This window comes from Fusarium tjaetaba (genome assembly GCF_013396195.1).
Source record: "Fusarium tjaetaba strain NRRL 66243 chromosome Unknown NRRL66243_c0000060, whole genome shotgun sequence".
Classification (NCBI taxonomy): Eukaryota; Fungi; Ascomycota; class Sordariomycetes; order Hypocreales; family Nectriaceae; genus Fusarium; species Fusarium tjaetaba.
Window position 1 is genome coordinate 148053 of NW_023501256.1, and position 25428 is coordinate 173480.

The 25428-nt window shown below is 49.1% G+C and overlaps 7 protein-coding genes across 7 annotated transcripts; 4 read left to right on the forward strand and 3 right to left on the reverse strand.

The window, feature by feature from the left end:
* Positions 1 to 4685: 4685 nt before the first annotated feature.
* FTJAE_2983 (aldehyde dehydrogenase) lies at positions 4686 to 8651 on the forward strand (the record flags this gene model as incomplete). The annotated part of the gene is made up of 7 exons (XM_037349231.1): positions 4686 to 4750; positions 4807 to 5206; positions 5260 to 6269; positions 6860 to 7123; positions 7472 to 7629; positions 7693 to 7738; positions 7922 to 8651. 7 exons carry the CDS (start codon positions 4686 to 4688, stop codon positions 8649 to 8651), a joined length of 2673 nt encoding a protein of 890 aa, XP_037209896.1.
* An 89-nt stretch (positions 8652 to 8740) lies between these two features.
* On the reverse strand, positions 8741 to 10819 carry FTJAE_2984 (uncharacterized protein; the record flags this gene model as incomplete). Its single annotated transcript, XM_037349232.1, has 1 exon — positions 8741 to 10819. One exon carries the CDS (start codon positions 10817 to 10819, stop codon positions 8741 to 8743), a length of 2079 nt encoding a protein of 692 aa, XP_037209897.1.
* A 2036-nt stretch (positions 10820 to 12855) lies between these two features.
* Positions 12856 to 14121, forward strand: FTJAE_2985 (uncharacterized protein; the record flags this gene model as incomplete). Its single annotated transcript, XM_037349233.1, has 3 exons — positions 12856 to 12992; positions 13046 to 13628; positions 13684 to 14121. 3 exons carry the CDS (start codon positions 12856 to 12858, stop codon positions 14119 to 14121), a joined length of 1158 nt encoding a protein of 385 aa, XP_037209898.1.
* A 387-nt stretch (positions 14122 to 14508) lies between these two features.
* On the forward strand, positions 14509 to 15443 carry FTJAE_2986 (uncharacterized protein; the record flags this gene model as incomplete). The annotated part of the gene is made up of 3 exons (XM_037349234.1): positions 14509 to 14675; positions 14805 to 15034; positions 15082 to 15443. The coding sequence occupies 3 exons, from the start codon at positions 14509 to 14511 to the stop codon at positions 15441 to 15443; spliced, it is 759 nt and encodes a 252-aa protein (XP_037209899.1).
* A 3268-nt stretch (positions 15444 to 18711) lies between these two features.
* On the reverse strand, positions 18712 to 19211 carry FTJAE_2987 (uncharacterized protein; the record flags this gene model as incomplete). The annotated part of the gene is made up of 2 exons (XM_037349235.1): positions 18712 to 19069; positions 19156 to 19211. 2 exons carry the CDS (start codon positions 19209 to 19211, stop codon positions 18712 to 18714), a joined length of 414 nt encoding a protein of 137 aa, XP_037209900.1.
* A 2504-nt stretch (positions 19212 to 21715) lies between these two features.
* FTJAE_2988 (uncharacterized protein) lies at positions 21716 to 22927 on the forward strand (the record flags this gene model as incomplete). Its single annotated transcript, XM_037349236.1, has 1 exon — positions 21716 to 22927. The coding sequence occupies one exon, from the start codon at positions 21716 to 21718 to the stop codon at positions 22925 to 22927; it is 1212 nt and encodes a 403-aa protein (XP_037209901.1).
* A 167-nt stretch (positions 22928 to 23094) lies between these two features.
* FTJAE_2989 (amidase (acetamidase)) lies at positions 23095 to 23702 on the reverse strand (the record flags this gene model as incomplete). Its single annotated transcript, XM_037349237.1, has 2 exons — positions 23095 to 23355; positions 23406 to 23702. 2 exons carry the CDS (start codon positions 23700 to 23702, stop codon positions 23095 to 23097), a joined length of 558 nt encoding a protein of 185 aa, XP_037209902.1.
* Between the last annotated feature and the right edge of the window lie 1726 nt (positions 23703 to 25428).

Here is a 25428-nt window from a genome sequence, read left to right on the forward strand (position 1 = left end):
GTTGAAGTGAAACGAACAAAGATAAGAAGCCGAAATATTGCACGTGTGAGCCTTGGTGTGCTGAGCTGCGGAGAAGAGGATGTGAGCTTCAGGCGATCAGGCTGAGTATGGGAAGGAAAGGCTCCTGCCTGGTATTACGAAGAGGAGCCAGCGCCTAGGCAAGGCTGCGCTGTGAATCAGTGCCAGCCTACAAAGATAAATTGAATGTTGGCACCCAACTGCAGCTGCCCGAGGCCGCAGGCAATCAAATAGGTGCCTCACTACCATGACAAAAAGCGTTCCAATTTCCACAACTGAAATAGACTTTAAAAGAAAGGATTAACCGGCCGCACCACTTGGTGATCGATCTGAGCGGGTATTTTACATCAAAGCCGGGGCCATGACGCCCAAGGAGAAATACAGCGTAGGCTATAAACCAGATAAAGCGGGATACAGGAGCTTTTGTTCTCTGACGTACTTTGCTCTTTTCTTTTCTTTTTTTCTTTCTTTTTTTTTTTTTTTTTTTTGATTGGGGGTATCTCGATAGGCAATGGTTTCTAATATTAGTATTAGGAAACCTAACTTATCTAGCATAGTGCTGCTAGCTACCACAAGCACAGTAGCTGCTCGTGAACGGAACTCAGGTCAGTCAGACCAGGTTTCTCACATCATAAGATCCAGCGCATCAGGAACAGCTTGTTTTAAAGCATTCCTGTTGTAAATTCTAAGAAAAGAGAGTAGCAGGGAGATCTCTATTTTTGAGTAATGACGGCTGTGATGCAGGAAATGAAGCAAGTGATGGACTGATTGCCAACAAGGGAGTACAACCATTGTCATGACTCTCGAAACCAAGGGTACGGAAGAAAGAAAGAGTACGTTGACCCGGGCTGTTGGGGACAGCAACAGAGCTTACCAGTAATGCCTTGATTCATATCTGGAGAATCTGGGGCATGCGGGGCTGCAACTCCCGAACACTACCGGTAACCGGCCGACTCATCAACCGCCCCAGCAACATCAGCCCATAGATTCAGTGTATGAGATGTTGAGAGAATACTACCTTAGTCTAGTCTAAGTCCCACTCCCATTGGGCCGGGCGATAGGAGATGCCTGTCAAACCAAGCCCACGGCATGGTAGCCTATCATTCCTCCACATTCACCTGCCATTATGATTCCATGGTAAGCACAAGTCTGGGGTCAGATCTACCTGCAGACTTCTAGCTTGACACATCTAATCCCACCCCAGGAAAAGAACGGAGCCGCCGCCGACCCAACAAGTCCCTGAAGTCGGGGATGAGGAGAAGACTGCGACCTGCGGTCCCGTTCGTGGGGTAGTCGTACGTACGGTATGTACGGAGAAGACAAGTGATCTGGCGGGGTAAAAAGCAAGCGTGGAGTCGCGGATCCGTCAATGCCGCAGTTTTGAAGATAGCGGATGGGCTTCATCAAGGTATGCATGCCTATGTTGGGGTCCCCAATGTCGTCCTGTCATCCCCAATCTCAGTAATTGCGGCTCTCGTTTGTGGGGAGCATATGATCTATCATGTTGCGTGCAACCGGACTGCCGTTGGACCAATTTTGCGGAGGCGATGAGCAGGGCTGAAAGTTTATGTAAGTTTGCGGCTCTCGAGAAAAGCTATCATATTGAGGGAATATTGTCGATATGATGGATGGGGTCACCTTAGAAGTGGCTAGCCTCTCAAAAAGCGAGATAAACACTGCTGAAGCGCAAGGCTACTGATCCAGAAGTGCTGGTGTGTGGGTGTGCCTGGGAAAGTCGCCATGAGCCGCAACGAAAGAACGAGGCGCATCTTTCCCATGTGGCCATGTTCAAAGTTGGCCGTAAATGGAAAAAGTTCAGAGCGCTTAGAATTTGAGCCTGGGGAGAGGTTGAATCGGAGGCGGGGTGGGTGTGTGGGGCCGTCCCCGCCTTTGCCGGCGAGACGGAGACGCAGCGGAGCCGCAATTCCTTCATGACCACCAGCAAACCTGCGGGTCCGCGAGCCAAAAAGAACTACACGAGGCTTTCCAACGTCTCGTCGGCCTTAGGGAGCGTCACGGGGGGTGGTACATGGGGAGAAAAACTAGACAAAATTGGGAATGTGTACTCGGGGCTAGGATGAACGGCTGCCCCAGGAATTGGAGAGCCATTCATGACCTTGTCAAAACACAAACGAACAAGGGCAGCTCTTTGTTAGTGCGGGGTCGTTTAATGCTCGCTCGCCTTTAAGCCGAGCCTTTCGAAGGACCCTCCTTCGGTCTCCCAGCAACGAGCAGCGAGAGTCCATAGTTTAGAAAGATTCAATGTATTCTGTGTTTTCTGTGGAGTTTGAGGAGGCTCGCACAATATACACCGAAGGGGTAGGTGAGGTCACAGATGGAGGGCTTTTTTTTCGGGGAGGGGTTACGTTGAATGGCACTGTAGATGTGAAGATCTGAGCACGGCCCTCCAGCAAAAGACCAGGTATGTAGTGCTAGTGTCAGTGCTGGCAACACAGCCATCGAGGAAAACGAAGACTGGACATCAATAGACCCCGTGGATATCCAGATCCCGCAAAATCGACATTAGGGTAGCCATCGTTATTAATGAACTGATTAGGAGGTTAAATATTATTATGCCAGCATAGGTACGATATGTTCTTTTTTTTTTAAAAAAAAAAAAAAAAACAGCTTCTAGCGTCTTACACGATGTTGCTGCTGAGGCTGTGGAGGGAACAGCTTTCTCGTGAACCCTAAATGAGCATCAATTATAGGAGAACGCGTAGAAAGCAAGTGTGTTTTTGATACTCGATGCAGGTGGCGTTCATATTGAAGAACGGTCGAATGATCTTCCTAGGAACTACGGTAACGGGTTTATCATATAGCAGCGCTTGGCCAACCAAGCTGAATCAACCGAGCTGTGATGAGGGATAATTGATACCCTGTACAACTCCGCGGCCTTGGATGGATTGAAAGAATATGCAGAAAACGTACATCCATCAGCAAGCGCTAATACATAGAAAGATTACCGTAAGTCCGAAACAGGTGTATTACTGATTAGACGCAACCTGATGCTGGGGTTGACAAGGATACGAAGTGCGGTTCGATGTATTCCCGTTGAGTTTGCAATAAAGCTTATCTTGATTACTAAGTACTCTGTCCAGTAAGATGAATTATGGATTGTTTTAGCAACAGTCTTTTCGCTGCGTACGGCATTATTAGCAAATCACACCGAATGGTTGGTGAGCTGTCGCCCAACGATGAAACTGTCTGTTGTCCAAGCTATTTGAGATTGATGTGCGGATCAAGTCTGAGGTCCCCAGTGAGAGACCCTGTCGTATTGCGGCGCATTACCACCTCTCAACTGTAAGTGCGTGTACTTACTTGTACCTGGTGTCGGCTCCGGGGGTTGTGCATGCATCATTGATAACCCAGATTGATTTGTCAGTGCTCTCAACGGTTTCAAGTGACGCCCAGTTCAGAGCCATGAAGCTTTATACAATGATTTTGAGGCTACTCAAGTCGTATTGCTCTGCCTCGTAATCAACACTGTGGCATGCTTTTAAATATCCCCAGGTATCTGCTATACCGAGCTTTGACAATTCTGTTCACTTTGAATTTCGTGTTCTTAAGCTTGTCCTCTTTGGCGCAGATCCCCTCCTCCAAGGCCCATAAAGGCCCCTGCAACCCCACCATTGGCCACTGGTGGCTCGGATGTGGGGAGAGAGCTTGGAGCATGTGGTGGCGGCATGTTTGGACCTTGTTTCTGCCGGCTGTTGTGATTTGTAGAAACCGTCAGATCCATCCACTTTGGCGGGGAGCCCAGAGAGCTGTGGAAGCGAAAGGGTTACAGGCCATGACAGAACCAGTAGCAAGATCCGATGGAGCAGTTGGTAGTCTATCAAGGGACAGTTCATCGGTCCAGTGATCAAAGGCGCTGGGCACGTTGAAGTACTGTAGTACAAACATACTGTAGCATTTGCTGACATTGTAACTGCTTCTTCCTGGGTAGTACTGCTTAAACATCCCTGTTCTGCCCCGCGGTTCGGTCAAATCGTTGCCTGACATGAATGTGATGTGGTCTGGGGTTACGTTACTTGATACCGGCTTAGAGGAGAGCTCTGTTCTGCCCTTGAGCCGTTCCGAGACCACTTCGTAGCAAGTCCTGTCCTTCGGGGTTTGCTGTAATGTGATTGGGCTAATGCTGCAGTCGATGTTAACAGGACAACTTACGTGACGTTTCGACTACTAACCATGCTAACCATCTCTTGTCCACCACCGCCACGACAATGCTCCGCAAAGCTATGGGGTGCCCGTCCGTCCGCTGGGGGTCTCAGTGTGAGCGGTAGCCAGTGCAATCCATAGCATTTCCCTTTTCAGGTAGCAAGAAACCAGTACGTACCAGGGCATCCATGTTCATCCAGGTGTGAGAGGCGAGGCTGTTGCGGGGAAAGTTGGCGTCACTTGAACTTCACCCCTCCTCCACTCCACCGAGGTTCACGGCACATCGCACCCCGATGGGCGCCCCCCTTAGTCCCCTACTTCCATTCTTCCACAGAAAAACCCCGCGTCATTCTCAAGAATAAATACTCCCTTCCCGTCGTCAACATTTCCGGTCCCTTTTCCCAGATCATCTCATCATCTCCTCTTCACTCTTCTCTTCTATCGACATCCTCATTTGATACCCAGTACCCTCCCTCTCCTCTACAACATCTCATATATCATACACAATGGCTCCCCTCACTGTTGAGCTGTCCACACCTGTTACTGGTAACTACCAGCAGCCCATCGGCCTGTAAGTGATCATGGCATCGAACCCTGTTCACCCGCTCAAAAACTAATACGATTTAGCTTCATCGACGGCAAGTGGACCGAGGGTGTCGACAAGCAGAAGTTCGAGGTCATCAACCCCTCCACCGAGGAGGTCATCACCTCCGTCTGCGAAGGTACTGAGAAGGATATCGACTTGGCCGTTACTGCTGCTCGCAAGGCTTTCGACGGCGAATGGAAGAACACCTCACCTCAGGCTCGAGGCAACTACCTTCTCAAGCTTGCCGACCTTGCTGAGAAGAACCTCGATCTCCTTGCTGCTGTTGAGTCTCTCGACAACGGAAAGTCTATCACCAACGCCCGTGGTGATGTCGGTGCCGTTGTTGGCTGCCTGCGATACTATGGTGGTTGGGCCGACAAGATCGAGGGAAAGACCATTGATATTGCCCCTGACATGTTCCACTACACCCGATCTGAGCCTGTAAGTTACCCCTGATTCGAATTGCATTGTTCTGTGTCACTAACACATATCAGATTGGTGTCTGCGGTCAGATCATCCCCTGGAACTTCCCTCTTCTTATGTTGGCATGGAAGATTGGCCCTGCCCTGGCCACTGGTAACACTATTGTCATGAAGACTGCTGAGCAGACTCCTCTCTCTGCCCTGGTTTTCACTCAGTTCATCGAGCAGGCTGGTTTCCCTGCTGGTGTTTTCAACCTTGTTTCTGGCTTCGGCAAGACTGCCGGTGCTGCTCTCTCTGCCCACATGGACGTTGACAAGATCGCTTTCACTGGTTCCACCGTCATTGGCCGACAGATCATGAAGTCCGCTGCTTCCTCTAACCTCAAGAAGGTCACCCTTGAGCTTGGTGGCAAGTCTCCCAACATCGTCTTTGACGATGCTGATATTGAGGAGGCTATCAACTGGGTCAACTTCGGCATCTACTACAACCACGGCCAGTGCTGCTGTGCTGGTACCCGTATCTTTGTCCAGGAAGGCATCTACGACAAGTTCCTCGCTGCCTTCAAGAAGCGAGCTGAAGAGAACAAGGTCGGCGATCCTTTCAATGAGGAGACCTTCCAGGGCCCCCAGGTCTCTCAGCTTCAGTACGACCGCATTATGGGTTACATTAAGGCTGGCAAGGACGAGGGTGCTACCGTTGAGACCGGTGGTGAGCGCCTCGGCAACAAGGGTTACTTTATCAAGCCCACTATCTTCTCCAACGTACGTCCCGACATGAAGATCATGCAGGAGGAGATCTTTGGCCCTGTCTGCGCCATTTCCAAGTTCAAGGATGAGAAGGAGGTCATTGATCTTGCCCACGATACCGCCTACGGTCTCGCTGCCGCCGTCCACACCAAGAACCTCAACACAGCTCTCCGAGTTTCCAACGCATTGAAGGCCGGCACTGTCTGGGTGAACTGCTACAATATGCTCCACCATCAATTGCCTTTTGGCGGCTACAAGGAGTCTGGAATTGGTCGGGAATTGGGCGAGGCTGCGTTGGCGAACTACACACAGAACAAGTCTGTTGCCATTAAGCTGTACTAAACGGGAAGGAACCTATGGTTGATTGGCGTTAAATCATTATATCTTCGCTATTGTATCCAGTTATTTCCATGGGAATACCTGTCTCATGAGTGTCAATGATGAATAATAAATATTAAATCACTCTTGTCAGTTTTTGCACCTTATTTCTTAATCTTGTTCCAATTCGGCATTTAATGGTTTATAAATATGAAGCTTATAGTGTTGACCTTTTTAGATATAATATCTTAAAAGACATAGCATGGCGATGTTGTAGTCGCATCGTGGCCACGGAGTCAACACGATCCCTTTATCGCTTATTGTCTTCCATCAAGAGCCCGCAATGTGTTGCTCTTCTGGATGCCATACCTATACGTAAGTTAGCCTCTCTCTCTACACTTCCAGCACACCATCTAGACCATCACGCGTGAAACAACGACGAGGACTACTGGGCCTGGTGACGCCCTGCCAATTTTATGCGGGTCAGGTGGGGTTCCCTAAGGTAATGATCCCCACCTCCCCTCATTGGATCCTTTTTGCCTTACGGAGTACATCCTCTCAACTATTTTTACTCTAGTGGTTCCGAGTCTTCTATTATCTAAAGCAGTCCGCCTGACGCTTTCAACAGCTCGGTCGACCCCAGCGCTCCCTGCCTTACTAGTATTCCTTCAGTTTCAGGATCCCACCACACGCCTCACGAACTTCATGGGCCGGACCCCAATCTCAATAGCCAAAGCGACTCACTCTGCCCGCGAATTGCCCTGGACGAGAGCCAACTGCTCTGCAGCCTGCTTTTCATGCTTAGCGCCATGAGCCACCAAACGGCCAAGCATATTCCCAGTGTATGCCATATAACCGACTTCAAGTGGCTGTACGTGGACTTTACTCAACTGCTCGTCATCATAACCGGCCGCCAATCTATCTCATCAAACCCGACAAATTTGACCTCCAAATATCATCGATTCTCCAACGAGCAATTCTTGAGCATGACGCTTTATCCGTCTCATGTGCTTCTGAGGATGACAGCCATAATATCAATGGAGGCACGTCCGAGTTTGACGGATATATATACGAACTCTGGGCGGCAGAAGCATGTCGCCTCCGCTTAGCCGTGAACGCTTGGATCCGACGTCACCCAGACCATCTTACAATTTATCTTGGCCGTGACGGCGAAGCCGCTGCAATGCGTGAAGGACAATAATGTCTCGCACAATGTTAGATTTCATCCCCGACAAGGCGATGATGACGGAGCACTTGTGGATGCCGCAGTTTTCAACAAGATATTCATCGATATCGAGAAATTCAGGGACGCCATAGTCACTGACGATAGTGCATATTTCGAAACACTGCCTCCAAAACTGGACAGCCTTCGCCGACGTATGGGCAGGGGCACCATCAGTGGAACATACGCTCAACGCTGACTGGCTTACGCCGTTACAGACGGACGTGGGGCTTTGGTCCTCAACAACTGGAAGGACGGACAGTGGTGAGCTCCTCGCCAGCAAAGCCACCTACCTCGAATATTTCGCAAAACCAACCAGCTCTTCTACCTGGACACCAACAATGAAAAGGCGAGCAAGCCCCTGCCTGCCGATAGCGTTAAGAGCATGTACGCAACACGTTCTTGACCACGAATGGACGTTAGGTAGACAGAGCTACCCATATTTAGTAGCTTTGTGGAGCACAAGCGTACAAAGTTCAACGACAGGAACATTATGTTTTTACCTTATAAAGCCGTTACTGCCGCCCTTATAACGGTCAAACAGAACCCCCCCTTAGCCCCGAAACCACCAGGGAGGCGTTTGTCTGCGCCGCTAGTATCGACAAGCTCGTCCAATAAGCCATCTACCGGCATACTTGGTATGGCCGTTAAGGCGCTCATCGCCGAAGAAACCCAACACTTTTTTTTTTACCATTCCGCCGAGTTTATTCCCCAAGTCCTTGAAGATGGCGATAGCGAGGCCGGAGAGGACCACCAGCCAGCCCAAACGATGGTACCAGTCAATCGCGGCATCGACCTTGCTAGTGAGGACGTTGGTTTCCTCCTTGAGACCAGCTCGAACACCAAAACAAACAGCTATCAACGCAATCAGGAGACATCCTTCGCCGACAACAGCAAAACCTGGCCGAGAATCGATAAGCTAGAGACAATGGAATGTTATGACATTCGGGCGACTGGTGCATCTAGCAACATGTGGTCTGGGATATCTCGATTGAGGCAACCTTCCGCGCGTTCCACAAAGCCAGTGCCGATGTCTTTGAACCCGGAACGCCAGATCCTCAAGGGCAACGCCAGTACCAACTACTCGCAAGGTAATTCAGCAAATCCAATCTCATTGGTGCGAACTTGGACGACAGGAGCCCCTGGTCCAAAAGCTGGCCGAAGCCCACGCCCTTGATTTGGTTCTCAGCCTATCAGAGTTCTATGAAAACAACGGGGTGCCGACTGAGAAAGCCGTTCGATCAGTGTTCGAATATGACACGAGTCTTACCCACCACACAAAGCTGGCTGCTCTTCATGCCCTTTAAAACCTGCTGGCGCAGGGATACAGCGCATTGCAATGCTTTTGGCGTTGTTATCTCCTGACGATTCTGGCAAGACATTATTAACGGCAGCTGTGTCGCCCTCATCGTCCGCATCTTCAGCATTGCTGCACGAGTCTTCAGGAATCTTGCCTGCAGATTCGGCTTCGTCCATCTGATCCTCATCCTCCGCATCTGCAGCACTGTTGAGAATGTCTTCAGGGATCTTGCCTGCAGATTCGGCTTCGTCCATCTGATCCTCATCCTCCGCATCTGCAGGATCATCTCGGTTGTCTCTGCTTATCCCCTCGGGTTGATTAGGGATATCGCCAAGAAACGACGAACGGCACACACAGAGCGACCCGGACAGTTTGCCAGTCAAATGACCATATGGGTTGATAAATCTAGATGCCAGAACCTGCGCATTTGAGGGCAACATGTCCCGGTATGCTGTCGATCTCCTTCCAACCCCCATTGCCCCGTTATATAACTTCTCTGCTTCCCGGCCCATCTCTCTTATGCTTTTTATAAACTTCGACTCGCCAGGAGACTTTCTCTTTGGCCCATTGTTGGAGTCGTCGTCAGCCGTTGCATCGCCTGTGCCCTCGCCAGATTTGGATTTGTTTTTGTTTTTGCGAGGCTTAGCTCTGGTCTCTGCTTCGACTTCCCGGTAGTGCTCATCGATATGCTGCAGGACCTTTCTGAGCAGCTTAGTTCCACTCGTTTCCTTCTTGAACCTGCGTGTTTTCACACTCACAGGGACACCTGCGAATTTAAATTCCCGAAACGCTGCTTCGATGGCCATATTCTTTGGCCACGTCTTGCAGCCTTGTTTGCCACCCGTTCGAATGGAATGCCAGTCTGTGGACTGTGGTACTGAGGCTGAGCCATATGCACCGGTATTCGTCTGTTCTTCGAGCCAGCTTTCAATATCAGGCTTGCCGAATTCGTAGTCATCATTGCCGCTGTATTCTTCCTCGGATGAATCCATGTCGTTTGCTGGACCTGACTCTTCGTCGGAATGGGTGGAAGAATCTTCATCGTAAGTGTCCTCGGTATCACTGGTGTTCCCTTCGGCCTTGGTTTTCCCAATGAGAGTATGGCCGTCCAGGTGTAGTTGAATGATTCTTTGTAGCCTGACATCATTAACCATTTCTGATGAAGTTTGACCTTTCACAAATTTCGACCTGGCAGTCTCCAACCTATCGGGGTCAACAAATTCGATCTTGGCTTTTTCCCAATCGATAGGTTCGTTCGATTTATTGACGATTTCACGGTCATTTCCGATTTTGTTGATTGTAACTCCTCGCTTACAGGCATCAAACATCCAGTCGAGTCGTCCATTTTCGGGGAACCAGGGAGCAACTTCGCTTTCTGCGTAAGCTAGTAGTGCCATTGCATTCCTTTCTTCGAGCTCCCTATACTCCTCCAAGGTGACATTGACGGTCTTCTTGCGGGACTCGAGGAGATTTAGAAAGCACACAACGTGCTGCCCTCTGTTATAAGCGTCCACAAGTTGTTCGGTAAACTTGGAACCACCACCTAGTGGTTTTGACTCTTCGCGAACGGCTCTGGAAAATAGCTGGAATGCTTCTTTGTCGTCTGTCCAAAACACAAGCTCGCTATTCTCGGGGTTAAAGAAATCCAAACCACCGTATTCGGCACCATGTTCGTGTGGTTCGATTTTTCTTTTGATTCCTTTGGAGAGTAGGCGCATCTCTTGTTCGACAGCTTCATCCTCGCGACTCCAGATCGGTTCGAATTGGGGGTCTGTTCGATAGAATTCCTTAATGCAAATACAGATACCAGCTTCCTGGCGCACTGCAAGAGGGCAGGTAGGCGAGTAAGACTCCTCGACAACCTGAGAGTCATTTTCGCCATCATCTTCAGAGCTATGCGATTCGTCGGAACTGATGAGAGTAGGATCATCAGCAGTTCCAACCTTCACTTCGTTGGTGGAGTGACCATTCTTAGGATCGAATATTACCGCCATCTGCTGTCTCCAGATAACAGTTTTTTCACTAACTTCAGTACCGTTATCCATATTTCAAATCTGATGTGCAGAAATGACAATGGTTCCTGGGAATGGTATGTAAAATGGCAATATAATTGGGCAGTGAATTTTAGAAGGCAATGTCAAGCCTCGATCTGTATCAGTGGCGCCCGGGTGGTTGCGCGCCGTTGACATGAAAGGGAAATATGAGAAAGCAAAGAAGTTAATGAGGAGAGGAGAGGTTAAGGAGAGGAGAGGTTGAGGAGAGGAGAGGTTGAAGAGAAGAGAGGTTAGTGGGGGGGAGGTTGTGAGAGGAAAATTTGACAATTTGGGGGCACTAGGAATGAATTTTTTAGTGTCTATGTTTCCTTCGCTGCTATATCATATTTCCTTTCGCAAACAATATAATAACCATGTCTGTGGGCATGAACAATTGCAAGTGTAGGATCTTCTGGAAATTGGTCGAGTGGGGCCGCCAACTCCTCATGCTCATTGTTTTCCTGCTCACCCTTATCGTAGGTTGACCTGGCTGCCTTCAGATGCCCAGGCTCAGCCCACACAATACTGGACGCAGGAATTCTCCGATGCTTTCGGGGAGTATCCGCCTCAATTGTTTTGACTCTCCACGGAATCCCTTGACCGACGGCCAGAGTGAGAGCATCGAGCTCGCGACTCTCTGGAAACCAAGGGGTTATGGTTTGAGCAACGCGTTCATCAAGCTGCAGCGCCTTTCGAGCAATATATTCCCGGTGACCATTGGCTGAAATCAATAAGGGCCGCCCATTGACTAAGTGGTTAGGCATCCGGGCAATAAGGTCATATCCGCTCTTCTATTTGCGGATAAGATCCTTTACATGCTCTGAGATGTTGCCTGTAAATGCATCCTTCCCACCCCCGATCTTTGTTGCGCGATGCAACACAGCTGTTTCCAACGATATAGAGTCGCACCATTCAATTCTTGGGTCGGAATCGATATCATAAAACTGGCTGTCCCAGTCAAATTCAACTTGATCCTCTTGTTTTTCATCATCGTGTTTCGTTTTCCAGACGGTATCCCAATGACTCATATGCATGAATTCCATACAAAGCCGGACAACTTGGTCATCTCGATGCCACAGTGGCTGGAACCTGATGTCGGTGTAAGGGTGACACAAGATTTCTATTCGCCTCATGGCCTCCCTGGTGGACGACTCGGGCAGCTCGGCAATGTTTTTGTAAGAGCAGCCCTCCAAACATTCGAATTCTTCTTGGATGTCTTGAGTGAGTTGGTGCCTTTCGCCATCAATCTCAAGTTCATAGTTTGTTTTAACCATGCTGTCGTTGTCTGGTCAAGACACTACAGCGAGATGGGTTGATCGAGTGGTGCTGCTGGGGACGTTGCCAGTGTCAGGGAGAACGAAGGGACAACAATTTCGAGAACTGATGGCGACAGAATGTGACTTTTCACGTCAATAATATGTAGGAGTGGCTAGCAAAACCGATGCTGACATGTCTGAGGTAAAATGCGACAAGGCGCTTGACCGCTGAGTCTTCCAGCGGCAATGATATTTTCAATATGATGAATAAGTTAAGTAGGTGAATAAATATCCATGTATCAAGAAGAGAAGTTTAAGATTCTATATCCATTTGATAGGTCAACTACCTTAGGTACTGTTAATCACTGTCAAGCAGCTGCTATAACATAGATGCCACTATTTATTTTACTGCCTCAGGCATGCTGTATTGCATCTGCTGTAATAGTTATCTTCTCTTCTCCTTATATTTTTTCTTTTCTTTCAAGTTTCTCTCCCTCAATCTCTTACATTAGAGACTTTTATCTCTGGCTTCCCATCGACGCTGCGGCGATCACCAACCACCATATCAAACATTCACGCGCATAATAGCCGACACTTGGCACACAGTCTGAAATATCCAGGTTTCCTTCCAGCAGCTGTTCCTTAAGTTCAAGTAGTATTAGACTCCGGCAAAGCATCTAACTCTACGAGATGCGGCCCCTTATACTGGCCCTGCCACGCGACTGCACACTAGAACTGACCAAACTTCTCGACAAACCAACACTAAAGAGTCTTTCCTCATGCTCGAAAGAAATGAGAACGGTATTCGGCAATGTCTTGTTTTCCACCGTTCGGGTAACTGGCGGCCAAGCTGAAGTTGTTGACCGACTAAACGAGATTCTGTCCCTGAATCCGACGCCAGGTGAATTTGCCGCTGACAAGGCTATTCGGTAAGTTCATATCACACCAAGAGGACATTAAAATGGTGAATTGACAATTTAAGCCACCTTGAAATCGTTGTCAACGGTTCGGCTGTCCCAGATGTGCGAACCTTCCAAGATCGGCGATACGAACTTTTCGACCAGCGTTGTATGCGCAAGATCGCAGAAGCTGTAACACGGCTACCGCTTCCAAGCATCAACCTCAACTTTCGGGAATCGGAAGGTGCTGAGACACCTTTCGATCTTTACGAGCTGGCACAGTCGATTAGACGCTTGGGGAGATATCGTCCCTCGCGACTTCAAGACATTCGGCTGGTAACGCCACAGGGAGATCGGAGTCTCGACGTGAAAATCCTTATTGGAGCCCTTTTGAGCAGATGCGGAAACGACGGAGTACGTTATCTTGACGTAGATTCTCTCAACTATCTCACGCTCTATGGCGAGACACTTCGGTATCACACGAACATCCTGGGTCTTTATGTTGGGCAGCAAACCAAAGGCTTCCATGTGAATACATGGATGCCGGAACACGAGATCAGATCACTTGCGGATAATGGGTTTGTATTTCTCCAACAGTTGGTGTTCGCTGGATTGTATGATCCGCATCCGTCGCCTGGTTTCGAAGAGGATGGTGTATACGACTTTGTAAGTTGCGGTGCCCGTCCTGCATGTCTGGCAAATTTACTTATCAATGTTACAGGAAGTTTCAATCAACCGAATCTCCACTAGCATCAAGAATGGACTGCCACACTTGCGGTACTTTGCGTTCTGCCTCATGGAAGGAGCAATGGTTCGATGCTCGTATCAAGGTCAACAGTACATCGACATGATGGAAAATCTACACCATGACAATGTACAGATTGTGATGAAATCGATCACTTATGATGCACTGCTTCAACTCCCGCAGCTGAAACAAATGTGTCTCCTCACTCGAGGATCGTCATTCTTTCGCGCGCGTCGCACAATGGAAGTTGGCCCCGTCAACGTCGAGACCGTATCTTACCTGAGCTTACCTCGCGGTGCATTCCCGCTGGCGATTGACCGAAGACTCACGGTGGCGAGCAGATATCATGCGCGAAAAGTTGAAACCGCTACTGTTTTCCCATGGCTCACAGGACTGGATCTATTCGACGAATGATGAACGGAAAATACAGGACCATGAGCCGGCAGTATCGACGGCCGATGCTATACAGAGGCTATCCATTAGCTTCAATATACTGGAATAGCTGATTCAATCAATACTCGGTAGTGTCCATAAAGTTATAGTAACACTGAGACCTGATAGATTATTTCCCACAGTTCCAGGAAGATGTGTATACGACTGGGTTACTCTGCGTTTAATGAATTTATTTTATATCAGCCCTCTTGCATACATATCACCTTGCATCATCGTCAACATTTGGACAGTGTATGCATGCTGATAGTGCCGTTCAAGCGGAGGCTGAGGTATGTTTAGTCTGTGAAAAAGGTGACTCCCTGCCATAGGCTGTAGCTATATGTGAAACGGAATCAAAGTAATATCAATATGGCCCCTCCTGCACTCCATGACCATATACAAGAACCCGGCGCCTCCAGCTCGGGCACACCCGCCGAGTCTCCGTCAATACCTGAAAGTATGGAGGTAGAGGTCGCTGCTGGCTTCAGAGCCTTGGACCTCGAAAGCGACGGTATCAGGGGTCGCGGCGCAAATGGGTAAGGCGGATGGTGCTACGATCATGTGGAGCAGTGGCAGGCTGGCTTCGCATAGCCATCAAGAACTGGTTTCAATGAGATCATATATTCGAACCGATCTACCCCGGAACGAATGACCAACTCGTGAAGTACTACTGCGCAGACATGTAACGCGGCATCGAAGTCATGGCCCTTGTCACAGGGGAGGAAAGACCCACGTTTGTCTGCAGGAGACGTCCACAAGGGGTTCATCGACGTTGAAAACTGCGGGCTCGTTATCATCACAGATGACGGCGGTTTCGTCGAGTCTCTGCGCCCTAAGACTGTCGATAACCACATCTCCGCCTCGTCTGCTATTGCAGAAATCCAAGAGGAGCTGGGTAAAATCAGTGGCGGTGCGCAAGACACGGCAGATGAGGCGACTCAGAGGCTCTCAGTCTGCTAAGCCCATGCCCCAACCTCGAAAGCGGCTTCCGGATCTACTTCTCAGGCGAGACAACGACCGGCTTTCAACGCGTCAGCTTCATCTCTGGTATCACGACTGTCAACTTCGGCCGCAGGGCCCTCGTCCCCGGCACCGCGATATTCGACTTCGGCGAAACGACCCGCCAAACGCTTGGGCGAGCCCAACGTCCCCCCGGGCGGCAAGCGACCTCGCCTCATACGCCGCCCTCGTCAGGGTCACCGAGTTGGATTGAGGAGCTGAGGAGCCACGGTCAAGGATCTACTTACCTGCGCAAGATCTCCAATCTGGTCGATCTTGGGATCTGCCCAGTGGTCGTCATGTGATCCACAACACATATCAACCTGGTGGCCGGTTTGCAAATGGCATCCTGAGCTTCACGCCCTCTAGGGGTATTTCAATTACATGCATAAAGCTGGCCTTATTCTGCCCCACTAGATCGTTTGTGTTTACCCATGGTATCGCTTCTCGTTCGATACAGTGGCCATTGCAAGGTGAGGTCAGATGTGGTATTTGCAGTTGAGACTTGTGTCTGAGAGCTTATTCCAGTAGACAGACCTAGCAAGGTGGGATCTCGTTTTGGTGTTGCTTATCTCGTTTCCTAGAAGCCAAGTATGCACACGTTTACTTACACTAGACGGTCTTGTCCTACACGAAGTTTTATACTATATTATGGGGAATCGCTGGTACAACTGGGAGATTTCATAAAGGGAGTTAATTTGGTAATGGTGTAATCTGTTGGTTGAGAGAATAAGGGCAAATACCGAAAGATACAGATTGCATGCAATGGATACTACTAAAGGAAGTTCGATATATAGAGTAGTGATGGTAAAGTATCGGCAACGAATGAGGAAAAGAAGGTCTACTGCCTGTTACTGTGTAGCTGAAAGGGCCTGGGAACGGTGTTTTGGGGGGCCATTGTCCTGGCATTCTCAATATGCCTAGTCTCATGTCGTCTCGGGATAACCAGCGTCTTCATCGTCCAGACAGTGATAGCTGAAAATGTGCCAGAGCTGCATCAAGTACAGCAACGCCCTTTTAATAGCCTCGATGGTTATGTACAGTTGAGGTGATAAATATACACGTTCACCATCAACAATGACATAATGGAGAGCGTCGAGACAGACAAGCAGGACATCAAGGAAGATGCATAAGGGGTTAAGTCGAATTGGCCGGCAGATAATATAGCTGTAAGCAGTGGGAAGGTCATTGTCAGAGTGACAATGAGAATCAGGCCATCAGTATGCCTAGTAAAGGCTATATGGCGTGTCGATTTTTGGCATTCAAATGGCATCGCTCATTATTCTTCTGCACATAGTTGCTAAAGATGACCTAGGTAAGAATACCAAGTCTGCAATCTACAGGCTTCTTGAGGCGCTCATATGTTCCGCTGTTTTTCTTGGAGACGATAACAGACAAGAGCTGGGTGTAGCCCCGTTGCTTCGTGATCTGCTCATGAGCGTGATAAATCAGACTTCTTGAGGCGCTCATACGTTCCGCTGTTTTTCTTAGAGACGATAACAGACAAGAGCTGGGTGTAGCCTCGTTGCTTCGTGATCTGCTCACGAGTGTGAGCAATGGCACCCGCAGCATCACATTAAAGAGGACTAGGCGTAGGCAAAAGGATAGGGTCGCCAGTCGCTTGCCTCCAGGGCTGATGTAGGTGCTCTTGAAGGTATTGGCAAAAGCCTACATGGTGGGTTGCTACACTTCAGCTATGGCGAAGGACACCCTTTCCGAGAATAACCCCTAACTCTTGCAGATACACTGACTTATATCGGAAATTCGCGAAATTCGCGTGGTCGCCACGGAACAATAAGTTCATCCTGCTTGTCACAACATTCGTTTCTCTTCCCTCCTTTATCTTCTGTCGCATGCCACACAGCGAGTCTCACCTTCCGCATACGCACCCTTCCTTTCATCTGCGACTACAGCCATCGCGAGCTTCATACTGTCTCTTGGCGCTGACTTGTGGATGTAGCCTCTCCACTCTCACCGATTGCTTTGTCCAGTTTGATGACGAAGCCACCGTTCATCTGACCCCGGAACTGGCCGGCAGGGCGCGACCCTTCCAGACCGGCTTGAGCTCTGATTTGAATGAGTGGCGCGTTGATCTCGTGTCCTTCGACCAGAACTCAATGGCTGCTCACGAGGCGAGGGCTGCGATGAAACGCTCTTGCGGAAGCTGATGCCGATTTTACGATTCGACTTCGGGAGAGGATAATGGTTAGAATGACGATGTGCTTATCATTTGAACTCTCGCTCGCCGTCGCGTGGCTAAATGTTAAGTTGACACGCCTAGTCTACCCGTGCCTAGGGCCTCCTCATATGATCTTCCTCTGACATAGGACCTTATGATTTGACGCAGACCGAGGATGGAGGAATGTGCCGGCACACTGGCAGCTGACATCTTGTCCAACTAGAAAATCGCGACATGCGGTATTGGAGTGAGGATCGGAATGGCGACCATGAACGGCCGCAGGCTAAAGTATTTCTGGGCCGAACACTTCCGTGGTGCCAGGTCTAGCCGCTCCGCTTTCCTGATTGGTTCCTCTGTGTGGTGATATCTCGTGACTTGCGGAGTGCAGTGAGGGATGCCGAGATGGTTGTGTTGTCGCTGGTCCCCGTCCTCTGAGATGACGATCGCTACTAGGTCTAAGAGCCACGGTAGATGGAAAAGGAATGCAATCGCCTTCTGCTCCGACGAGGATGATGGATAGCGGGTGGTCTCCGGTTTCAGATTTCGACAGCTTCCATGGTACGCTATGATATGCTCAATGTGGGATTTAGTCGCCACAGAATGGGCCGATACAGCAGGACTTTGGGTAGATAATAGACAAGCTCGGAAGAAGGAAGAAAATACCTGCTTGACCGATGCGGTCACGCGCGTATTCTCTGCTGAAGGGGATGATCTTTGTTGTGATTAGTGAGGTTTTGTCGGGGGGTGGCCTCAAGCCCAGGACGATTAGGAAAGTTCATCATCCCGGCAAAAGGGCCTTGAAGTCGGCCACGCCTCCCCTCCCACGAAGACCGATATCACAGCTTTATCTCCATCACCGACTCAGCATTAGGTATCCTTTGGGGATGGGCAGCTGGTAGTGCACTGGGTGTGTCTTTTGCTAAATGCAGGACGAATCGAGAAATCAGCACGCGTTGTAGCCAAGGCCAACACCTCTCTGCTTGATGTTGTCACCCATGCGGATGGAAGCACAGGTGCCATTATGAACCTCGACTAAGCTCTGTCTGCTGATTTAAGCTCTCAGTCATAAGTCTCAACAATTTCCCATATGTGAATGGGCGCTTTAGGCTGACCAGTCTTATAAAAGTTTCGCTTGATGGCCAGGAGGTGCTTGGAAGGCTAGTATCGCACAGGATGATCCAAGAAGTTCAGCGCCTCTTGTATGCTGTTGTTGAATGAAATCTCGTGTTCAAGATGACCTTGGAGAGCAGAGGCTTGGATCTCGGTGGTTTTTCGAATTATGATAAGAAACTTGCCGCCTTCGCGAGCTCTCGCACCAGCAGGTCGACTATCCTGGTTAAGGCCGACAGTGAACGGCCGCGTTCAACGTGATCCCGGGTCTAAGCTTCCCCTTTTTAGTTATCCCCGTCGCCTTTCGTGATATAATATTCGGGTTCGACGACGATATTGTCATCGGTCTCCTCCACGGTATCGTTCTCTCCCGCGTTCCACCCAGCCTCTTCCTCGTATGTCTCCACGCTCTTTGAGAATACAATCTGAGGGACTGTAGTATCGGTCTTGCTGCTGTCGAAAGATCTGATATATTTCAGGATGGCCAGCTTGTGGTCGATGGGGTATTGTAAGAGATCCGCGGGGTGACGGTGACAGAGTCTTGGAAGGGACATGTACTCTGCTCCAGGCGGCTGGATGGCTCGGCGACATGGAGCTGAATGTGGTTGGACATGCGTAGATTTTGCAAGCAGAGGTTCCTCTCTGGGAATGGAGGCGGTTGTAGTGGTACAGTTAAGAACCGGCGGGCAGAGGTGCAGGGCAAGTCCAACAGCGGAATGTGTACTTACAGTCGCTGCAGGCGTTGCTGCTGGGGTGTGGCGGCGATGATGCTGAAACTGGACATGAAAGGGGGAGATACCTTGAATGAGATCGAGTCTTGTTGTGATGTGATTGGGGCTTATGGGCCAGATGAGATTTCGAAGCCAATGGCGCCAGTGTCAACAACTTGCCTGGTACGTGCGTTGGTTGTAAGCTGTAGAATGGGTACCTAGGCTATAGACTAGTGGTATTGATTATAAGCTGTTGGGTGGGTAGCTGGTATACTGCCTGAACTGGCTTTGTAAGAGTGTTTTTTCGAGTTGATAGTCCCCGCAGCTGATGGCTCACATCACGCGCCTAACACACGTTGATTGTAAGCACTATGACAAATGCGCTCTAGTTTGTTATATTGCTTCCGACAAGTGGGCAGTATATGCTGCGATGATGACCAATTGTCTCATTGAGGATTTTGAAGAAGAACGCAGTTCGCTGTAGTGACTCGAGCGGGTATTTGCATTGGTTGCGGAGTGAGCGGTTGAGTTGGCTAGTGTTATTTGCGATGACTCGAGCGCAATGATTTGAAGAAGTCTCTCGGCTAATGCCCTCCACACTAATCGCTTCCTGGAATAATGTGAACTTTGGTACTACGTCATAATATCTCCCAAATCATCATCTGAATGGGAACATCATGAATATCTTCCAGATCTCAGGACCAGCAATGTCGAGAAGTCTCTTACTCCCCACACCTAGCCTCCACTGCCTCGAATACTCGACCCCTCCTTAGGTCCCGTCTCATCGTTCCATGTTAAACCCCCCGCCCCTCCACTGGAGCTAGAGCTAGAGACGGTAACTACCCCACACCCGCCGATATCGCACCACCAACATCCCCTTTGATCAGAAAGAACTACTTGAAAGGCATTTTAGACAAGAAAAGCCATCAACAAAAGTTATATCCAATGGGTATTTGGCTACGCCCTCCATATTGCCAGCATTGAGCAGACTGAGCTTGCTGACAAAGGAGTTGTATAGAGCCTTGTCCCCTGTAGTAGTGGGAGGACGTTCTCGCCAGAGGTAAGATATCTCTTAACTTCACATTCGCAAACCACACATTGGCGACTGTTATGCCAGTTGAAAGAATCTAGTAATGTATAACATTGCATTTGAGGCAGTCGTATTTACCAACACAAGCTTCCGATGCCGAAAATAGACACCTACTCCGTATGGCATTTGAAACATCTGAATGGGCCTCATGTAACCAACCATTCCCAGTTTGCTTATACATTTTTATCACTCCATCTCTCATTGAGTATCAAAGGCAATACTACTTGAACCAGAGCAGGTGCCCTTACGGTATATATAGAACTTCGTTGTTCTACTGCTGTTTATCATTAGTAGTTGGTACTCAACTTTATTCTAGCAACCCAGGTCGCTGGGCTTGCTTCTCATCATGTCACTTAGAGCACCTAAGCCGGGAACAGGTTCGGACTGGGCTGTGTGATGGCTCATGAAACTGGCATCTGGAAAGGCGGGAGTGCACTTTGATCTACATATCACAAGTCATATATTCGATAACACCATGCTCCCATTAATATCGTGTGCGTAACGTAACCGCAGCGCAATGGTGGCTCAATTTTGAGTATCATATGGTTGTTTTTGAGCACCCTGTGCTATACCGACAGGTCCATAGCCGATTTCATTGTTCGTGCTGCCGTGGTCCGATTTCAAGTATATAATCGCCCTTCATGCCATCAAGCCGTCCTATAATGAAAATGGCTGTAGTAGACTTGTTGGTGAGAACCTTTGCCCTGTCCTTGTCGCCGCCATCGTAATATGGTTTGCCAGTTCGCATTGTTCCCAAAGAGATGATCTTCCGGTGTCTGATATACACCATAATGCTCTCTGCGACTGCTCATATGCCTCCTCCAGAACTTAGCCTACAGCACAAGCATAGCGTTATCCGTTCCCTCCTTTGCCTTTGTTGCCTGGTGTTTTGCGGGTCACCAGTAGCCATAGGCAGCCCAGGTGTATGAATTCATTGCCAGGATTTTGGTTAGAATGGCATCCATACCACAATCTATCCTTGACGATTAGCCTGTTTCTGGCGAGGAAGTCTATCGGTTGTCAACAAACACAGTGAAGTTGGAGCTCTGCTTTATGCTCCATTTGGTTCGATATGGGAGACGATCAGTCTCCACCCCTGCCCGCCTGGATGGGATTTCATTGAGCACACCGGGAATAACGAGCATCAGCACACCCAGGCTCCACTAGCAAGGACAGTGAGAGACGCTAAAAGACAGTGCCGGTTCCTGAATACGCAGGTACCTAAGCTATCGAGTGGTTCCCCCACCACGAATTCACGCGCCGCTTATTACCTTATCTTTCAGCTGGAAGCTCAGGCTTGACGCGTAAAAATGCGCGGACCTACACACACGTCATAGTTCGGCAGTCGTTGCTTTTACCTTCTTTACCTTGCCTTGGTCGGCATCTTAAAGCTTTCAGCAATTTCCTCCGACTTAATTTCCTACAAAAGAGATGTCCGGTTGGTCTTGGTCGCCTAGACAGGCCATGCTACAAATGAGCCAGCCAGAGATGAATGGCCAACCGCGTCCTACTATTCCGCCACTGAGCCTACCAAGCATGCCAGCTCTCAACCTACCTCATCCACCTGCTCCAAACCCAGCCCTGCCTATGTATAACCATAAGCCTGTCTGTAACAAGCCTGGTCCTCTCCCCGTTTCCAACAACCTTGCGCCTCCTCCTGTCCCTGGTCCCGTGCCCAATAACTCAACTTCTCCTGCCTACTACAACCCATCACCACCATTTGTTCCACACACAACCGGGGCTCAAGCACCAGGCGGTCTACCTTCACTTATGAATACCTCACCCATGGCAAGAGGGTTATCTTCTGGAGCACTGCAAATTCCAGCTCCTGCCCCTGCTCCTGCTCCTGCTACGACAACCACCAGCTCTAGGAAGCGCAAGTCTGATGTTGGTCCCGACAACACCCAAGAGAATCTTTTCCCAGACAATGTGCCGGATATAGACAGCGAAGACGAACGCCTAGCTCTTCATGATTCAGACACCTGCAATGCCATTCGTCGTAAGATTCGTAACTGGATCGATTCAGGCGCTCAAAAGGTTGGAGAATTTCAGAAAACCATTGGAGTCAGTGGCAAATCCTACAATAGCTTTATGAATCGAACTGGCACATGGGATGGCGAGAACACCGATACGTACATCAAAGCCCATCTCTTCTTCAAAAAGCGTGAGCTCCAGGGGCTCCCCCTCAAGGCCAACAAACCCAAGAAAGCAAAGACAGCCGCTTCCGCCAAGGCTCTTGAAGAAGTTCTTGATGTGAGCAGCGTTGACCCCCTTCCTGGTGAGGCAGACGGAACAGTTCCTATATACGACACCTGCGACGATATTCGCAAGAAGATTCGGCCTATGTTAGCCAAGGAGGGAATGACACAGGCAGCTTTCATCCGCGCTCTCAATAAGAACCTCCCTGAAGGCAAAAGCGTATCGCCGGCCAATATGCGGTACTTCATGGGCCGAAAGGGAGTCCGCGATGGCAATACCAACATTACCTTCTACGCGGCGTATGTTTTCTTCGAAAAGAAGCGTATTCAGGCTGGAAAGCCCAAGACGCAATTCCGTCAAAAGATGGAGAAGGCATGGGGCAACAAAGGTTTTGATATTGAGCATGGGGCTAACCAACAGTACACTTGTTTTGCTGGTGAAGAGCCGGTAGTGGATGAGTTTGGCAAGATTGACTTTGTTGTGACAGGGCGACGGAGGTGAGAAGGACGCATGTGCTTGCGAAAAGAAGAAGAGGAAACCCAAGAGAAGGGATTCAGACCTGTTGGTGTTGTCTGATACCATAGCATTTGAGCTGATTTAGTGTGTTATTATAAACGGATTTTTGAATAGGAAGGAGAATAGCAAAGGCGTATCTGACAGGTTTGGTTCTAATCTATATCTAGCAAAGGAAAAGTATTGTCACCCATAGCCTCCTCAATTCTCTTCATAATTGCTAGTACGTTCTCTTCTTCCAACCGGCGGCCAATTACTTGAACACCCACGGGTAATCCATGCATAGCGTTCGCATCATATAGTTCATATGCACCCTGCGCAATGCCGTTGAGACTCTTGAGGCTAAAACCTCCTGGCAGTTGATCCCTTGTCTTCTCGACATGTGTCACGGGCAAGACGCCAGCGGTATAGTCGAGCTATCCCAGATCAGTTTTGTTATCTTAGTTCCCCCTATCCATGAACTTACCAGGTTGAACATGAAGGTGTAGCCACAGCTACTACATGCATTATGCATGCCCCTATGAGGAACAACTGGAGTAGCATTAGGAGGGGTGATCAAACAGTCAATGTCGAAGTTATCCCACCACTCAAACCACCTCCTCTTGTAAAGCTCGCGCTCGGCATTGAGTTGCCAGATCTCGTATCCCGATTGAGGATGCCAATTCTGCAAGAGTCCGGCCCATACGACGCATCCTCGAACATACTTGACCGAGAGGTAGTGCAAGTACTTCACTGGTCGAGGGGGGCTGAAACAGAAACTCATTTGGGCAGCACCTTGATCGTTCCCCTCTCCCCAACGAAAGAAGGATTTGAAGTCTGGAGGCCGTCGCTGCAGGAAAGGATTGAGGCTAGACAAAGAGCTTATAAGGAGAAGGAGGGTCAATCTCCACGATCTCATGACCTGCGTTTCGGAGAGCAGATTCGGCCATCTCTAATGCTCTTCGGCAAGCGAGACTGGGATCTACGACGCCGTCTGTTCGAAGGATTCCGACCCGCAACTTTCTCTTCTTGCAGAAATCTTTCTCGATATCGGTTCTCCAAGTACAAGAATAGTCATAAGTCCAAGGCTTCATCCGGATGATCGATCGAGTGAAATAGGACAGGTCGTTGAGTGTACGCGCCATGGGACTGTACACTGCAGGAACATCATCCTGCCCTGGCATGCTTGTTACCACACCTGTCTTAAGCTATCTTCCAGTTGAGCATTTAAGTGCATAGCAGCCAGAGAAGTGAGCTGGGCAGTGAACACTTCCCGCAACATCACTTCCAATACTAACTCGGCCTCCCAATGCCAGCAAGGTACCTTCACCTCCTGTTGAACCACCGGCCGTGTAGCTTTTGTTGTATGGACTCGATGTCTCGCCCCATATGTCATTAGATGACTCGAAACTAAGGAGTGTGATGGGAACGTTGGTCTTGGCATACGGAACAGCCCCGGCGTCTTTGAGTATTCTGACAATACTCCATCATGTGCAAGGATTTCCCAGCATGTGCGCTCATACCTACGGTGCTCCCGTATCCTTCCAATTCAACCGTGTCTTTCAGGCTGACAGCTATACCAGCCAGAGGCCCTTTGAGATTGAGAGAGCCATCGGTGAGCCATTGCTCAGTCGAAGAAAGCAGGACTTCTGTTACACAGTTCGTTCTTTCGTGTGCCCTGAAAGCAACCTTACCATACGTATCAAGAATATCTAAAGCCTTGCTTGAGTCTCTTTGGACAGTTTGGACCAGTTCTTCAATTGGCTAATTCACGATCTCTCGACCCAAGACAGTGAAAGAAACATGGTATGATGCCAGTCCCTTGATGCGAGATGTTCGCTCTTTTTGTTTGAACTGGCTTCAATACTGTTAGTAAGAAATGTTATTCGAGTGAGCACTCTTGAGCTGTATCGAGACACTAGCAATCGTGAAGGGGCCCTACCCAGCTCGGCGATGCTGTAGGTAGTTTGAGAGACCCATAACGGTCACAGTCCGTTAAGAAATATCAAGCAATCCGTTCCAGTAAGTTTTGAGCCAAATTGAATAAATACAAGGAGGGCTCGTTCCATGTTAATAGAGACGAGCTCAGTGGTATAGGGTGTTACAAGGACGAAATATGGTCACGAGACAGAACAATAGACAGCACTCTTTAGTGAGCTTCCTGATTAAAGGACCCGCTGATAACCGATCAAAATCCCCGCATCAACTCCACTGATATTTATCTCCAGTCTGGGGAATTAGCACCAACCTATAAGTGGAACACTGTCAGAATACAAATGTAAGAAGGACGATGAAAAGGAGGCTTTTTCCGAGTATCGAAGCATTCTTGACAACGAACGGTCGTCTTTGAGTCTGACTTAAAAACCAAATCTCGTCTTTATTGTTTTAGCTCTTCTGTTGTCTCGAAGTTCCTGTGGTTACCTGCACTGCATAATTGTAAGTGGTTGATAGGAGTTGCACCTCCGAAGCCTGTGGAGCATATCACATAGATAGTAACTTGCAGTTCTCTC